Source organism: Rutidosis leptorrhynchoides, chromosome 7 (assembly GCF_046630445.1).
Source record: "Rutidosis leptorrhynchoides isolate AG116_Rl617_1_P2 chromosome 7, CSIRO_AGI_Rlap_v1, whole genome shotgun sequence".
Classification (NCBI taxonomy): Eukaryota; Viridiplantae; Streptophyta; class Magnoliopsida; order Asterales; family Asteraceae; genus Rutidosis; species Rutidosis leptorrhynchoides.
In genome coordinates this window covers 125,252,848-125,270,931 of record NC_092339.1, presented here as the reverse complement: position 1 = coordinate 125,270,931, position 18,084 = coordinate 125,252,848, and the positions used below count along the sequence as shown (strand labels likewise).

Sequence of the window (18,084 nt, the reverse complement as noted above, 5' to 3'; positions counted from 1 at the left end):
AGTTTCTGAAATCAGTTACAGTCTCATGCACATTTTTGTCAGACCCTTTCATAATGCTATAAACTTCATATGCCTTTGTTGGACCAATATTTGACACTGACGAATGGTATACAAACAAATGCGCTGCATACTTCATCTGTCTTTCCGCTTTATTTAAATGTCGGTACTCTAGGGGTAGCAACTCATGATTATGTTGTTCTTGAAAGTCAGACCGTATAAACGTATCAGTTCCATACACCTAGTCGAATTTAACCCTAGCCCTACATCCGGTGCATTCCATGTTGCTTTTCCTAATTGGTTTTTTATTACTTTGCAATGTGTCAAAGTTCACTTGCATTGGTGTGCCACCCCAATTGCACAAGTAATATTTCTGCTTTACTAACCCAGATTTTGAAGTCTTTTGAGTCGACTTTCTTATGTCAAAAAATGCATTAAACGCGTATAACCTATACATTTCTTCACAATGTTCAAGTGTTCCATAATTTTTTCCAATAATTGGTAGTAAACTTTCATCAACGATTGGTGCATAATACAATGAACCACCCGGTGTTTCGTTTTTACGCGTTGTAGCTACTTTTGGTGTATCCAAAGCTGTCCAAAAAAATAGACAATCACGTGTGATTTAAATGTTCACTAAATATAACTAAAAAAACTAACACATGATCGCTGACTAATATGTTACTTTCACACATTCATATCTAATAAAGACAATCACATGTGATTTAACTGTTATTCGCTCATTCATATGACAAATGACTTTAACAATCACAAGTGATTTTTAACAAGAAACAATTGCATGATAAGAGACACAGATATACATATCACATAAAGTATTATCATAAAACAAAATCACATGTGATTAAATAAAGACAATCACATGTGATTGAATAAATACAATCACATGTAAATTTTAAATCACAGTAATGTATCATCATAAAACGCAATCACATGTGATCCAATACGAAAAAATTTACAATCTATTTGATTTCATCATACGTATAATCACAGGTATTAACATAAAACGCAATCACATGTGATCACTAATCAATTTTAATTCACAGTAATTTATTATCATAAAAACGCAATCACATATGAACCAATACGAAACAAAAAAACATACATGTAGCGTTATCTATATTTTCTTCATCACTGATCTCGTATTCTAGTTCAATTGATTCATTTTCTGGCTCCATTGCTTCGTATTCTAGTTCCATTGATTAATTGATTGGACAATTTGCTTCGCCGTAGTGAAACGATCAAGCAATTCGCCTGAGTAACCGAATATGATGATATGACGTTGTGATTAATGACGATCAGAGTGAATGAAGTTCGCCGAAAGTTCAGAACATTACATGAATGATGTTCGCCGGAAGTTCAGAAGCAATTGGATTGAATCGCGTAGGGTTTAGGGTTAAATCGCCATCGTCTCCATCGTCGTTACGAGTTTAAGTTTTTATCTGTATGTGTTTTTGTTTAGAATATGTAAAATGACGATACTACCCTCCCAGTGTTATTTCTTGGTTTAATCTGGTTCATCGATTGAAAATGATCCAAGGGCTGAGAAGCACTCCTTGGATCTCAACCTTTTACCTGTTTTCTTCCGATTACAACTCTTTCTCCCTTATTTAAAATTTGATATTTGTTGAAATATTGTTTTTGCAAGCGACACATTGCCAAGAAAATATCCAAATTGATTTTGTGGAAGATTTTGACTACACTCTCAATTCTCAACAGGTATTACGAGTATATTAATACTCATTGATTTATAGTTTATAATGTGTTGTTTATTTTTTCTATTTGTACATTGTACTTAATTGCTTTTAATAATAATATAAAAGATATGCAACGGACTCCGGAAAGATTGGTAAAAAGAATAGTAACATCTAATGAGGAAGGGCTTTCAAATACGAATGATTCTAACAAATTTCATAACCTAGCTCTACTCCTTCGATGCTAAAAAAATTAATATAAACGATCTTCCTCCCGCATATAGAACAAAAATACTAGACTATGACCCTAATCAAAAAGATGAAATCAGAAGACTTTATTTGCAAAGAGGACCATGTCAACCACATGGTCATTTGTTTCCGATAACAAAAATATGGCAAAAAGATAAACGTTTTGTCATAACTTGGTTTGATGTATTTCGTTGGTTAGAGTATAGTGTAAAGGCAGACAAAGCATATTGTATATGATGTTACTTATCTAGTGATCAAGTTGGAAAACAATGTGGTAGTGGTGTATCTGCGACTGATGGCTTTTGTAGCTGGAACAAAAAGGATAGATTTGTTGTCCTTGAGGGTGATGTTAATAGTTTAAAACACATAAAAATTGTGAAGATCTAATGAAGCCAAAGCAAACACTAGCTGTAGCTTTTCATAGGCAATCTGATATTGAGAAGCAAGAATATCGAATTCGATTACAATGCTCAATTGATGCTGTTAGATATTTGCTATCAATTTTTTGTTTAATGAACATAATGTGAGCTTGGAACATGTAAGAATTTGAAGTGATTTAGTTTTTAAAAAATTTTCTTTTGTTGTATTTTCTAAAATATATAATTGAATACGTAAAGAAGTCAAGGCTACGACGGAGCAAGCAATATGTGTGGAGAGTTCAATGGTGTGAAAGCTTTGATCTTAAGACACAATAGTTCGGCTTATTATATACATTGGTTTGCTCACCAACTCCAATTAATGGATGTGGGTGTTGCGAAAAATCATCATGGGGTTGGAGATTTCTTTGACAAACTAACATTAGTGGTAATTGTTGTTTCTGCTTCTTGTAAACGAAAAGATATGATCCGAGATGCTCAGAAATATATAGTAGAACAAATTGCTAACGTCTAAGTTGAAATAGGAACGAGAAAAATCAAGAATTTTCGCTTGTAAGAGCAGGAGATACAAGATGGGGTTCTCATAAAAAAAAAACGATGTCAAGTTTGAAAAAATTTATTTTCGGAAGTCGTCATGGTTCTTGAACATGTGAAAAATGAAGGTGATAATATACCGGTATCCTAGCCTATTTTGACACATTTGATTTTGTGTTCTATTTGTATTTGATGTTGCACATTTTAGGGCTAACAAATGTGTTGTCACGAGCTCTTCAAAGAAAGGATCAAAATATCCTAGAAGCGGTTTCATTGGTGGAAGGAATGAAAACTTGATTGCAAAACTTTAGAGATATTGCCAAAACTGCTACCTTGACAGGTTGAACTTGGATGAAGTTTATGTTGTTTCAAGAAATTGAAAGACAAATATTAGAAATCAACATTACTTCAAGATTGACATTTTCAACATTGTCATCCCTAGTTCAAATACTACAATCTATTTGATCTTGTTTTGTGAGACAAATCCTCAAAGTGTAATAAAAAGGATTGAAAGACAAAGCCTCAAAGTGTAATAAAAAGGATTGAACTTGAGTCTCCCTTGAAGATTTCCAACCATCCAACCAATAAATAACCCTTTCAGGTTATGGAATTATTAAATTATTACACACATTCTTGAAATCACTTAACTTTGAAAAAGAAAATAAATGCCAGTTTTATTACTCCATAAGAAGCATAAACCAAATACATTACATGTTAAGTTTACAACACAATATAAGTATCCAACTAAATTCTAGACCAAACCTACATGTAAACCTTTGGTAAATTCAAATAAATTCATACGCTATTAGACTATGATACATCAAATCTATGAATTACACAGATCAAAGTATAACCCATACAAATTATTCTCTACTACCTTCCATGAGGCCTTCTACTTGATCCATCCCTATTCAATGCTGAAAATTGGTTGCCTCCACCGTGTTGCGTGCGGTGCTGGCCTCCGCCACCGCCACCGCCTTGATTCCCACGAGGGGCCCAGCCTGAACTATGTTGCTGATTATTGGCGACATAATTGTATCCATATCCACCGCTATTATTGTAACCACCACCCTGTTGTGGTGGATAGTATTGATTGTGGGGTCCACGTGGAGGGTATCCATGTTGATTATGGTGTCCATGTGTTTGAGGATTTGGCCTACTGTTGTAACCGGTACTTGAACCATAAGGTTGAGCGTAATTTGGATCGTAGGTATGTGAAGGGTAACTTGATATAGGTTGATTATAGGGTGGTGGTCTACTACTACTATGGTAAGGTGGGCCCCGTGGAGAGACGTGGTGTGGGTGTGGGCGTGGGCCATATGATTGATGGTTTCTATCGGTTTTTAGTTGTAAGCTATTATTGACAAGTCGGTGTGCAGCTTCTCCAAGATGTCGACCTCCATGATGATTATTGTTATTGTTATTATTATTGTAATTTCTGTTGTTACCATTCCTACATTACAAGAAAGTTGGTTAAGAAATACTCATAAAGAAGCAGAATATTATTTTAAATAACAAATTTTCAATGTTTGAATAAAGTGACTTCAATTATGTTTGAAATAAGAGCTGAAAGAAAGTTGAATACCAGAGGAAATACAAAATGTACATATTTACTACTCCATCCGTCCCTAATATATTGTCCACTATTCCTTTACTATTCTTTATTTTGGGATATTCAAAATTAATTGTCTACTTTTATTTATTAATAAAAGTAATGAGGTCAAGTAGTTTTGGCCCTTAATCAGTGCATGCAAGACAAGACGACAAAACGTACGGGGTAAAACCATAAAGCCTGACAAAGAGTACAATGTAATAATGATTTTCTTAAGCTGTGTGTTTTTTCTAGGGACATAAAAACTGGGACGGGGGGAGTACCTTACTTTATATACTCATTATTCAAAGCTCTTATCGTCAATTCTATTATAAGAAAAGATTAATGCTGAAATCAAATATGAGGGGTTTCTTTTCAAATTTTATTAACAAAATCATATTTAAATTTTTTTTCATTTGTTATCAGATATTTTAATAAAATGCAACAATCGATCATCTGATTAACGTACCTCCCATTCTCCCAAGGCTTTCTTGGATTATCTTCATGCCATAATGCAGGCTCTGGCTGCAAATCGTCTATCGTCACAGTCTGCAGCAAAACAAATTATACAAATATGGTTGCAACAAAATATATATTTTTCAACTGAGTGACATAACTAATAGCTAAAAAGATGAATCCAAAAGCAGAAAGTAATAAATAATAAACATTTGCAAACATCCAAATCCTGATTTCAAACTAATGCAAAAAACATCTAGTCTGCACAACTACAGTACCTTTTTAGGTAGCTTGACCCCAGCAGGTGGTCGAGATATATGGGTATGATATTCTGGAAGACTGTATATAGCACATCTGAAACAGAAACAGAAACACATAAAGATTCAATATATTAACTTATAATGTATTTGACATGACGTTACAAACACAATATATCCTAGAGGTGGCAAAATGGACTTGTTGGGTTTCAAATTATAGAAGGCCATTGTTATACAAGGTCTAGTTTGTCTTAACTGTCAACATTTGTTATTTTATAGATTCAGAAGTAACCAATGCGTTAATATATTCTAAACACTTTTTAATAATTGAAACATTAATCATAATCTACATATTTATATACAAAAATTAAGAATTGGAAAGTAGTATGCAATTATAATTAGTCTTGAATGACTTTCAACCCGTTCAGTTGAGACCCGTTTCACTTTTAGTCAAACTTGTTGACCCAGTCCATTTAAAATATATCACAACCCAAATTGCCACCTCCAATATATCCAATACTATAAAAGACATAAATAACAAGGCAATGATATTTGAAAATTACATGACTTGATTGTCCATGATATCGTCCATTCCGTAAACCGGTGATCTGAATATCGGAGGACACGGATCTCCAGCACAAAGCGACAAATATCCGTTCATCCCGCCACTGCACCAATTAATTAAATTAATTTGAATTAAAATATAAAAAAATAGCATGAAAAAGCACAATGAAGTAGACATTACAACACAAACCTTGCTTGCGGGTCAATTTTCTCTTTGACTTGAACCCGTTCCTCAGCTGATAATTGCTTGCAATGGTCATTTAAAGAGAATATGTAAGGAGATAATGTGTGTGACAATGCAACAAAAAGAAAATCACACATTTTGCTATTTCTTTGGGCCTCTTCCTCCTTTAGAAATAAAAAAAAAATAAAAATTAAGTGAACAAGTGTTGATAAAAATCATTTTCATTGTAAACTATAGAAGATGACCAATCATTCTGCCAAAAATACCCTCGTACCGTTAAAGTATGTTCAACTTTTTTTATTTCCTCAAGTAAACGATCTTCATCAATGAAAGGTAATTTTGCTATCCCCTGTGAAAATAACCAAGCAGTTAGTTACGTTTGTCAAAGTCCTAAAATATAACCAAAACAAAAAACGAAAAAACATCGAGAAAATCGCACCTGCCATGCAAAACGCTTGCCATTCATATCAACTTCAAAATCTGAAAAGCAAAATAGAAAGAAATGTAAGAGGGCAAATCTTTTAAATCAATACAGTAAATTAGTATTTGTCAAAACGCTGATTTCACCTGTTGGATAAAAATCGATAATAGGAGAATTCGGATCCATCATTAATTTTCTGTAATGCTCGGGAAGCGCATGAGCACTGCAAAAAATAACTCGGTAAAAAATAGGAAATATGATATTAAAAAAAAAAAAAGAAATAACAAGTTTAACCTTGCAGCAGGAAACACGCCCATAAGCTGATTAAACGGTTTGAAAGGTGACCCAAGATTAAAACTGATATCTAACTCTCCAAGATCCTTAAGATCAGAAGCAAATGGTGCATAATGGTATGGATAAAACCTGAAACAGAAATTATTGACCAACACAGATCAGTAAAAAACAACCAAGTTTTTGACATTACACAATAATCACATATATATCACACTAATTATTTGTAAACTCTGAAAATAAGTCATGAAGTTCAATGCAACCAAGTTTTGACACATTACACAGCCCACCCATATTACCACCTATCGTTCCCAACACCTACCACATAAAACACCTGACACGATGATCAATCCAAGAACAAAGTGAAAAAGCTTCAATAAATTTCCAAATTCTTCTAAATTTTAGCAGGTAAACCAATTTTTGTCAATCTAAGAGTATGTTTAACGTGTAACTTTTATGAGCTTTTAGCTTTTATGAAAAACTCCTATTTAATAAAAAGCTCCGTTTGGTTAAAGAAACTCCCAATATAAAGCTTTTGGACGGAGGGAAAAAGCTAAAAGCTACTTGAACTAACGTTTAGCTTTAAACTTCTAGCTTTTTGTCATTTTACTATTTAATTAACAGATTTTAGCTACTCTACCAAACACCAAAATTTATCTAAAAAGCTAACAGCTACCGGCTACAAGCTAAAAGCTACCAGCTAGTTTTGCCAAACATACCCTAAAAAGAGTGGCTAAAAAGTAGTCTTGTGCATAAAAACTTACCACTGCCAGGAACAGACACCTTCATAATAATAGTGCATCACCCAACATAAACCTTCAGTGTATCTAAGAACCTACAAAATGTCAATAGCACATGTTTTAATAACTGGGTACAATTCATATGAAGACAATCTATAAAAAAAATACAAAGAAAAACTTACAACGTCTCTCCGTATTTCTTCAAGCTCTTCAATAGATTTTGCACAAAACTTCTCTTCATAGTACCTTTCTTTCCACCCAGGAACTCCCAATTTTATCTGCCAACAATGCATCATTAAAATCAAATTATTCTAAAATTCAATTAATAAATAAAAGGTTGGCTGCATACAATTCTCAAATCCTCGATTATAAATAGGCATTGATAAAAGATCAGATAAAAGTATATTAACAGCTTCACGTGTGAATTATGTATTCGATATAAATAGAGTTTCTTTGTATCTCTATGCTCTAACCTTATCCTCATCCGGCTGATCAGAATTAAAAGCATCTGATTTATCACGAAGTATACCCTTCAGTTTTGTTTTCAGTTCTTCTTTGTTATCAAGTTCCTGTGAACAGGTGACACGTAAATGACAAAAAAAAAAAAAAAAAAAAAAAACAAGAAAAAAAAAATAGATACACCCATTTAAATGAATGGATTAAAGGTGCCACCTTTAGATATAGAACATCCCTATAGTACTTAGAATAGGCGATCATTATATAGAATAAAAACATACATTATCATTTTCAAGACTACTCTCAGCTTGAACGATGGCTGCACCGATAGTTGACCCAGAAGACACACGTGCAGCCTTTTGTGGTCGGCTATAGCTTGATTCACCCTTAGCTTGGTACGGTGACGGTGTGGGCCCAGAAGCAAGACGTGAACCCTGAAACCGCCCAACTGCAACTAATGATTCAGGTTCCATCTGTGGTCCCGCATCATCTCCTCTAATTGCTTGAGACTTTGCTTGTGCTTTGTCACGTTTTACCCTCTCAGCTTGTCTCTGCACATAAAACACAACATTAAATACAACATTACACAAACATATATATGATTATATGGACAGGGATACTAACCTGATGCAAGCGGGCTCTTTTCTGGAAAATCTTATCTTCGTATGTTCCAACGGCCTGAATAAATTGCTCCACTTTGCTTAAATCCGGCTGAGAATTAATTAAAAAAAAAAATGACAAACAAAAGTTGAGTACCAAAAGACTTTCAAAACTAATGTAAATATAACACAAGTAAGAGATAGTTACCTTTTTTCCATCAGTCAAATAACCATTTAAGGACCTAAACTCCTTTTTATACACGGCTAAAAGTAAATTTATTGCACCCTGAAAAGCAAACAAAAAGGTTATGACATTTACTACAGAAGTACATAAGCACCCTTTGAACATCTTATATCTTATACTATTATGATTACATTAAAATTAAATTTAAGTACCTCACGAATTTCGAGAGTGGGCATATGTGGCAAAAAATCGTTCCCAACAAAGAAACAAATGAAGATAAAATCATCGACTATTCGCTCAAAATCGATCTTAGATGGAGGATTAGGAATCCTCATTTCATATTCCAAATACTCCCTAAGAGTCCAAATGTTCAGAAACTGCAAATGCATACACATGTTAATAAAACAACACGAAAACTACATTATAATATATAATATAAATATAATGTATGTAATATTTTAGAGATACCTGGTACGGTTTCTTTGGTACAGCTTCAGCATTTCCTTTTTCATCGAATTCCCCTGCTTTTCTCTTAGCCTTTCCTTCACACGCAGCTGCTAAATGGCCCACTTGGTTACAAATAAAACACTTGTCTTGTTGTCCAGGTGTAAACACAACCTGAAACGTTAGCATACATTTATTCAGATGTACATAACACACTTATTCAACTACTAAAACACCTTTTGTAATAGACTACTTTCATCACAATTAAAATACCTGTTCTACAATACATATTTGTAAAGAAAATACTGATTTACACTTTTTCAACTTAGGTTTAACTACAGTTTGTGGGGCGATACATACCTCTCTAAGTATTGAAAAATGAACTTCATGAGTAGCCAAAGCCAACATGATAAGATCTGCATCCTGTAGTTTTGAACAATAACATATTAATATAGCATATTTAGAGGCAAGAGTGAATACTAAAACTAGATGTTAGTTAAAGGATAAACATACCAAACCGTATAAACAATGTCGAGTGTTTGGATCAAAACCAGGAAGATTTCTTTGTAGACGAATATACGACATTATCTTATGTTCCCCTTCACCGGGTACATTAGCATCAGAAAGGATAACCTTCATTAGAATTCAACATCATTAGCACATGAAATCAATTATGTTTCATGCAAAATCATTATTATGAATTACCTTTATGGGTTTCCATCCAGGATCATTGTTTAATCTTTGGTGAACATAGTATTGCAGAGCAACTGATAAAACTGCCATAAATTCAGTCCCAGGGGTAATAACATTAGAGTCAAAAGTTTGACTTTCTTGTTTTGGAGGAAGCTTTCTGCCTTCCCTCTCAAATTCCTCCCTCAATTTCTCCTCCTCAGCAGCCTAAAAAAGCAAAGTCAAAGTCAAAGTAATAAAAGTTTAGTCAACATATCAGAAGTTAAAAAAAGAAGGTGAAATGTAAAATATACATACCGCATCTGCGGCATCTTTCGCTGCTCTAAACCTCCTAGAGCGTTGCTGATTCATTTTTGCCCTTGGAGCAACACCATCTACACCACATTTCCAAATGTTTAAATAATTTAATTGTGTGCCACTTTTTGTCAGCTTTGTATATAACATGTATTATAATCATTAATTAAAACATACCAATAGCCATATAAAGAAGTTTCCGTGGCCGCACCATCACAAAGAGCCGGTCTATGTAGTCAAACATACATTGAAACACCTCATTGAAAGAGGTTGGAGAGGGCTGCATGTATAAAAATAGTCCAATTAAGCAGTTGTCAACATAAAAACTATAGACTTTATATAAAACAAAATGATACAAACATATATGTATGACAAGGATACAATTCAAAATTATAAGATTCAATATAAAATAACAGATAGACTACAGCTGCATGGTACATGTAATAAGACTGTTTATCATCCCTACACAACTCAATTATGAATAGATTCATGCAAACCAGCTGAACTAATGGCACATTTATACAATAGCACAAGCTAAAAAGAGAATATATCAAAACATGTGAACCAATATGCAAAAAAGAAGAAAAAAAACTCTTAATTTTATTCAATATTCGGCTCCTTCATCCAATTTGTAATAACTATTCAATATATACAACCTAACAACAAAAATCCCCAAACTATACATACACATAACATACATATACAGATACAAAAATATACATATACATATAGATATAACTAAAAAGGATAAGGAACGCGTACCCGGTCTTCAGGGTGAAAACAAGGATGAATGATTCCATTCATGTCAAGATAGAGATTGTCATACTCAATTTGATTAGGGTTAGGTTTACTTGTATCAACGGGGATTTTAATGCCGTTAATTTCAACGGCTTCTTCTTCAATTACATCAACAATCACCATTGGATACTTCTCCGCTAGCCACCGGTAAAACGCCGGAACACCCATCGTAGCCGCCGCCGGTTGAATAAACTGAAATTTGCCGCCGCACGGTTAAAAGAATGGAGCCGCTTTGTGTGCGGGTTTGTTTATTTTGAGAGGAAAGAAAAGTGCAAGGGTTGTTTTTTTAGGTTTGAGTCAAATCTAAATCTAATCACAAACTTGAAATTCGTTTATGTTAGATTTTTTTGCTAGATAATTATAAACTCATTAATTTATTAATGATGATCATTTGTGCGTAGATCTATCTTATCTATATTCTACATCCTACATTCTACATTTCTACATCTACATCTACATCTACATCTATATTATATCACTAGGTTTTTTTTTTTTTTTTTTTCAGTGTGAGGCACGGATATTTAAAAAAATAATTAAATGAGTTCTAAAACGTACACGTATAATGTAAAGGAAAAAAAAAATATGTAAACATAAACCGTAAAACATAATCATAAAACGTAAAATTTAAACGTAACTTTTAAAATGTAAAACGTAAACCATAAAATATAAAACATAGATGTACATGCAAAACGTACACATGAAATACAAAACCCAGACATAAAACACAAATAAAAATGCAAATGCAAAAGACAAATGTAAAACGGAAATGTAGAAACAATACATAAAGCTGAAATGTAAATATAAACGCAAAACTTAAACTTAAACGTAAATTATTTATAATACTAAACGAAATAAAACTATTAAAGAAATATGAACAACCAGAGACCCAACTCCGCTCTGGCCCAACCCATTCAACGTAACTTGAAACCTGATCAGTTCGATTAATGGCACGTATCACTCCAAACTCATTTTGACCCATGACATAACCCAATTTGACTTGACAATTTGACAAGTATAGTCATTATATTTACAAATGATGCATGGATGTTATACATTTAAATATTAATGTTTGATTTTAGATAGTATAACTTTTCTTTCGTAATAAATCTTCTTTATGAGTCATGAACTCGTGACCTGTGACATACTATCACTACAACTAATCTTGTAGAGTAATTTTTAACTCTTTTTGATTGAGTTTTCTTGCTTAAAAATGTGTAGATATGTTATAAGAGAGAAAAAATATAGCGTTAAGAACTTTTAAGCATGAAAAATATGGTGTCAAACTTTCTAACTATTACTAACTTTTTGACACTTTTAAGTGTCATTAGATTTTCCTTTATGACGCTTGTAAGTATCAAAAACTTTGTGACGTTTATATATGTAAAAACATGTCAAATTATTCACGCTTTAAAGTGTCAAAAATAACAACGCTTTACATTTATATTTCTTTTTTTAAAAGATAGCCCTTCCATAATTTTGCTTCTTAAATTATTAATTCATCACACTTAAAAATTTTGCTTGTTAAATTATCAATTCATCACATTTAAAAAACTATGTTATAAAACATTGCAATCAAATTCAAATACTACTAATCTATAACGCATTTTGCAACAACCGATGATCTAATCATCATAATTATAACATAAAACGCAAATCCAAAATCCCATAACTAAATTATTTAAGGAATTCAAAATTTTGTCCAGGCTAACGATATATATACTGAATGGAAGACATGAGTTGTATTGAGTTGAACGTACGTCATATTGAGTTGAACGTAGGTCATATTATCAGATCACTTAGTCGGAAGTGTCATCACAAATTTTTTAACAACGCCCCTAGTGGAACATCTCGATGTGTTTGTTGTGCGACCACGGAGACAAGAACGGGCTTCAAACTGGTCTCACATATTATTCAATTGCTTAGATATGTCTTGTTTTTTTTTTTGAAAAGCAAAGATTATTATTATTAATGGAATATCAAAATACAAGGCCCTATACACACTATACAAATGAAATGGAGATACACTTTCTAGAAAACTAATTAACGAGGGTAGCAACGAAAACTATAAAAACTAAAGAGGGAATAAGAACTTGAAAAATCAAGCCGAGAGAGAGGGAAACAGTGACGATCAAGCGCCTACAAAGTTTCCACAAGCTAACCCGATTAATCAAACCCTCGATAGAAGAAATAGAAATCGCAAGCTACACTACATGAGAGGGTATATCAGCCTATACCGCCATGATGTGGTGGATCCGCAACGAAAAAGGAAGGATTGATGAGCCATTAGTGCCACATGATTGATTTCTTTTTGCGCAATCTTTTGGATATCCAACTATAACTTTGAGTTTGTATTTCGGAGAGGATCGAGGCGGGAGACCACATTTCTTTGGAAAAAACATTTAAATTTCTATGTTTCCATATTATGTAGCATGTAGTCCATTTGGTTGCTTGCCATATTGAATTCCCGAGATTATTGATAGCGAAGGCTTGATCATTGATAATCGCATCGTTTACATTGGAGATTAATGTGTTGTCTTGGGCCCACCAATCAAGAACATGTTTCCATATTAGAGCCGATTTAGGACATAGTCCGAGAATGTGGTCAGTGGTTTCTATATCCATTTCGCATAAAGGGCACAAGATGGAGTCGAGATCAATTCCTCGTTTGTCTAATTCGGATCTGACCGGTAACTTTTTTTGAAGGGCTCGCCATATGAAAATGTAGACTTTTTGAGGCAGGAGTTTGTTGTGGGGAATCGTCATGTTAAGAGTGTTACCACCAAGTTTTAATGTGTTTATCAGGTGTGCCATAGATTTGGTGGTGTATGTACCCGAGGGGTCAATAGTGCATTTCCAGGAGTCGGGTTTGTCGGATAGTGTGACGGATGATACGATATTGTTTAATTCCATTAATTCGTTAAGAACTCGGCCATTCGGTGGTCTTGTCCAACACCAATTACCCAAAGAAGAGCCGTTGTTTTGCGTAATTCTTTCAGTGACAGTTGCATCTTTGTTGATGTCGAGCATATATAACCTATGGAAGAGTGTGCTGAAGCGTTCTGAACCAAACCAAATGTCGTTTCAGAATTTGATAGAGGCACCATTTCCGAGACGTTTTGTGATGGAGGATGAAAAGCAAGTGCCTAAGCTGTTCGCGACCTTGCCGACTTTAATGATTTCTTTCCAAACCGTGCGATCTGAAATGTTCCTGCAAGAAACGTTAGATTCCAACCCCCCCTTCCCATAAATACTTGTGATAATTTTGACCCATAATGCATTTTCCTCGTTTTTAAATCGCCACCACCATTTACATAGTAGTGAAATATTTTTGCTAAAAAGTGAGCCAATGTTTAAACCGCCATTTTCGTAAGGTAGTAGTATTTGATCCCATTTTATCCAATCAATTTTATTATCAGAAGATGACTCGCCCCAGAAAAAATTGCGCCTTTTGGCTTCAAGGAGGTTAAGGATGGAGGAAGGTGTATGGAAGAGAGAGAAATAATAAAGCGGTATGCTACTTAAAATTGATTTGATAAGTGTAAGTCGGCCGCCAAAAGAAATCGTTTTGCCCGCCCAGTCGGAGAGTCTTTTGTCAAACTTTTCTACTATTGGATGCCAAGATGAAGGGTGTGATGTAGGGGTACCAATGGGAAGTCTGAGGTATGTGAAGGGAGTGGTATCGGTAGAGCAATTGATATAGTTAGCCATTTCATCGGTTTATGAGGGAGAAGTACCGATACCGTAGAGTTTACTTTTTCGGAAATTGACTTTAAGACCAGAGATTTTCTTGAAGCATTTAAGGAGTTTGGAAATGTTTTTGGCATTCCTTTTACTCCATTCCCTGAAAAAGATCGTGTCGTCGGCATACTGAAGATGAGTGACAGTGATGCTGTCGATCCCAACTTTGATACCATGAATATGACCATTAGATAGTGCCCGTTTAGCAAGGATGTTGAGACCTTCGGCGGCGATGATGAAGAGGAAAGGCGAGATAGGGTCGCCTTGACGTATGCCTCTTCCTGGGGAGAATTCCTTTGTGGGGGAACCATTGACAAGGATGGAAATGGATGAGGAAGAAAGACACGCACGAATGAGACTAATCCATTTCAAACCGAAACCCATGTATTGCATGGTGTTAAATAGAAAGTCCCATTCAATACTGTCAAAAGCTTTTTCGAAGTCGACTTTGAAAATTAGACCTTTGCGTTTTTTCCGTTTAAGTTCATCAATAATTTCGTTAGCAATAAGTACACTGTCTAAGATGTTACGACCTTTGAGAAAGGCTGTTTGTTCAGCCCCAATGACCTTATGGATGACTTTGGCGAGGCGGTTAGAGAGGATTTTGGTAAGGATTTTGTAGTAACTACCGATTAGACAAATAGGGCGATATTCATTCAAACCGATAGGGTTGAGTTTTTTGGGGATGATGGTGAAAAAAGAGGCGTTACAGCCGTTCGAGATTTCAGAATTGGTCCAAAACCATTCTAATGCTTTAATGAGATCGTGTTTAATAAGGTCCCAGTATATTTTGAAGAATTTCATATTGAAACCATCAGGACCGGGAGCCTTAGAGCTATCACAGTTATTGAGTGCGTCCCAGATTTCCTTTTCGTGAAGTTCGGACTCTAGTAAGATGTTATCTTGAGGGGAGATATATTGAAGGTGAGGAGCATTATCGAAAGGGCAGTGGTTGTTAAGGTTGTTTGATTTGAAGAGATTTTTGAAGTAAATGAATGTTTCGTGTTTTATGACATTAGGGTCTTCAATCCAAGTACCATTAATGGAAATGCCGTGTATGTTGTTTTTACTTATTCGCTTTTTAATGTAATTATGGAAGTATTTCGAGTTTTCATCACCTTCGAGGGCCCATTTAATTCTTGATTTTTGTTTTAGCATGTTAGTTTTGGTTTTTTCTTTGTCGATGTGAGAGAATTTATCGTTTAACCATTTATTTTTCTCAATTTCGGTCAGGGGTCTAGTTTCGGCTAACGCTTCCCATTCGTTAATGGCATTAAGGTGATCGAGAATTTGAGAGTCGAGGTTATCGAGTTGTGAGCTATGTTTTTTGAGTTCCATTTTTACGTTTTCGAGTTTGTTACGGAATATACAGTCAGGGCGGTTACCGGTCGTTGGGGTTGACCAAGCCCGAGCAATGACTGAATCAGCATCCTTGAGGTCGAGCCATGTGTTGAAAACACGAATAGGTTTAGGTCCGGAGTCAGCAAATGTGTTTCTAAGGATTATGGGGCAGTGGTCAGAGAGGTCGCGGTCGAGAGTTTTGGAGGAGATGTTAGGCCATAATTTTAGGATTTCATCGGAGATGAGGAATCTATCTAGTTTACTAAACTTCATTCTTTTAATGCAGATTCGAGTGAATTTTTTCCCGCCAAGGGGTAGATCAATTAGTCCGGAGTTGTTAATGAAGTTGTTAAAGTTATTAGCCCATTGTTGGTTAAATTCACAATTCATGCGTTCTGAAGTCTTTCTAACCTCATTAAAATCGCCGAAGATGATAAACGGAAACGTGAGAGAGTTTACGAGGGAGGTTAATTCGGACCAAAAACTAAGTTTTTTGGGAGAGGAGTGTGGACCGTAGACATTGATAAGAGCAATCTTCGAGTCATTACCCGCCCATGACCCGCAAATTGCAAGAAAAAATTCTCCTTCGTTAGCATAATCGAAGGAAAATATGTTACAATCCCAGATCGTAATGATACCTCCTGAGGCGCCAACCGATTCTTTTTGAACGAATTTGAAGTCAGAATTGTTCCAGAATGATTCAATGATGTTATCTTGGGTATGTTCGCTTTTTGTTTCTTGTAACCCTAATATTGTAGGTTTCTCTTTAAGACAAATACGCTTGAGCCAGCTAATTTTACCCAATTGCCCAATGCCCCGGATATTAAGAGAGACCGTACACATTTATAACAAAAATAGAAACGAGTACAAGGATGAGATGTTACCGTACATTCCAGCGGATACCGATGCTTTGTCCGAATTCGTTTGTGTCAATGCTTAACCCTTTCGAGGAGCTCGTTGAAGTTTTGATATTATTTCCCCTTGAGTTTGTCTCCGAGCCATGGTTATGGTTTGACGAGTTATCCCCGACGGTAGATGAGGATTTGCCACGTTTTGTTAAATGTGAGAATCTTAATTTTTGACCACTCCGAGCAAGGTGTTTGATGTATAGCATATTTGATCTAGGACGATTTTTTGGATTAGGTTGAGGGACAACAGGTGGGATATGGTTCGAGGGATTGACTTTGAGGATATCGTCTTTGATGCTTCTTTTGAAAGGGTGTTCTTTATCTTTTGGGATCAGAGTGGATTTTGTGCGCGATGCAGGTTTTTGTTTCAATTTAGATTTAGCTTTACCGATGGGAAGTAGATCGTCAATGTTAAAGGGGTCAGAGGGTACGGTATAGGTGTGTGAAGGGGGTGGATCAGGCATTAGGCTTACCGGGGAGATATGTTGGTGCTGTTTAGGGGAGATAGGCGAACTTGGAATCGTATCTGGTATAGCAGTCTCGGTTAGGAGTGAACCGTGGGTGAATTTCTCGTTAGGAAAAACTGGGGTTTGGGTTGGTGGGTTTGTAATTGGATTACGTGGGGTATTGGGCTGAGAGGGAAGTGTATTGGGCTCACGGGGATTAGATGGGCTTGGTGTTTCTTGGGCTTCGACTGGATCAGGAGTAATTGGAGAATCAATTGGGTTTTCTTTGGGTGAGGGTTCAGGATTTGTACATTCTGGATTAATATCACGTACATTAATAGGTGTGGCATCGTTTAGGGGGACAGAACCGTTAGAACAATTAATAGGGGAGGTTGAGGGGTTAATTTGGAATTTGTAGGTTTCCATGCGTTTGGGTGGTTGGGAAGATGAGCCATTTTCCGAAAAAGAATTATCGTGATTATGGACCGAGGTGTTACCGGAGTGGTTGTTGACGTGATTATGTGGCAAGGGATCGTTGTGGGGTTATCATCTAGAAGATCATCGTCATCCATGTTTGACTCCTCATCAGAAATTGGTTCGTTGATGTCCGAACCGTTGTCCGAATTGGATTCAAATGGCAACTCATCTTGATAATTAAACATAGAAAAATTTTGCACTTCTTTTACAAAAACCGAAACTTGCTTATGTTCGTCATGGATAATAACAGCTTGTTCATCAATAGGTTTAAAATCCATGGTCTTAATGATAACCGATCCATGAGATAGATCTTGGTTGTTTTAGTTGGTAATGGAG

The 18,084-nt window shown here is 35.2% G+C and overlaps 1 protein-coding gene across 1 annotated transcript; it reads right to left on the bottom strand.

The window, feature by feature from the left end:
- Nucleotides 1-3,517: 3,517 nt before the first annotated feature.
- On the bottom strand, nucleotides 3,518-11,134 carry LOC139857359 (5'-3' exoribonuclease 3-like). Its single transcript, XM_071846102.1, has 23 exons — nucleotides 10,803-11,134; nucleotides 10,218-10,320; nucleotides 10,044-10,120; nucleotides 9,762-9,953; nucleotides 9,570-9,689; nucleotides 9,417-9,479; nucleotides 9,081-9,230; nucleotides 8,825-8,989; nucleotides 8,637-8,714; nucleotides 8,454-8,540; nucleotides 8,111-8,380; nucleotides 7,847-7,942; nucleotides 7,556-7,651; nucleotides 7,398-7,468; nucleotides 6,637-6,765; nucleotides 6,489-6,565; nucleotides 6,361-6,401; nucleotides 6,196-6,270; nucleotides 5,928-6,085; nucleotides 5,737-5,841; nucleotides 5,195-5,270; nucleotides 4,930-5,009; nucleotides 3,518-4,322 (listed from the first exon to the last, which is right to left on the bottom strand). Exons 1-23 carry the CDS (start codon nucleotides 11,004-11,006, stop codon nucleotides 3,743-3,745), a joined length of 3,093 nt encoding a protein of 1,030 aa, XP_071702203.1. The 5' UTR covers nucleotides 11,007-11,134; the 3' UTR covers nucleotides 3,518-3,742.
- Between the last annotated feature and the right edge of the window lie 6,950 nt (nucleotides 11,135-18,084).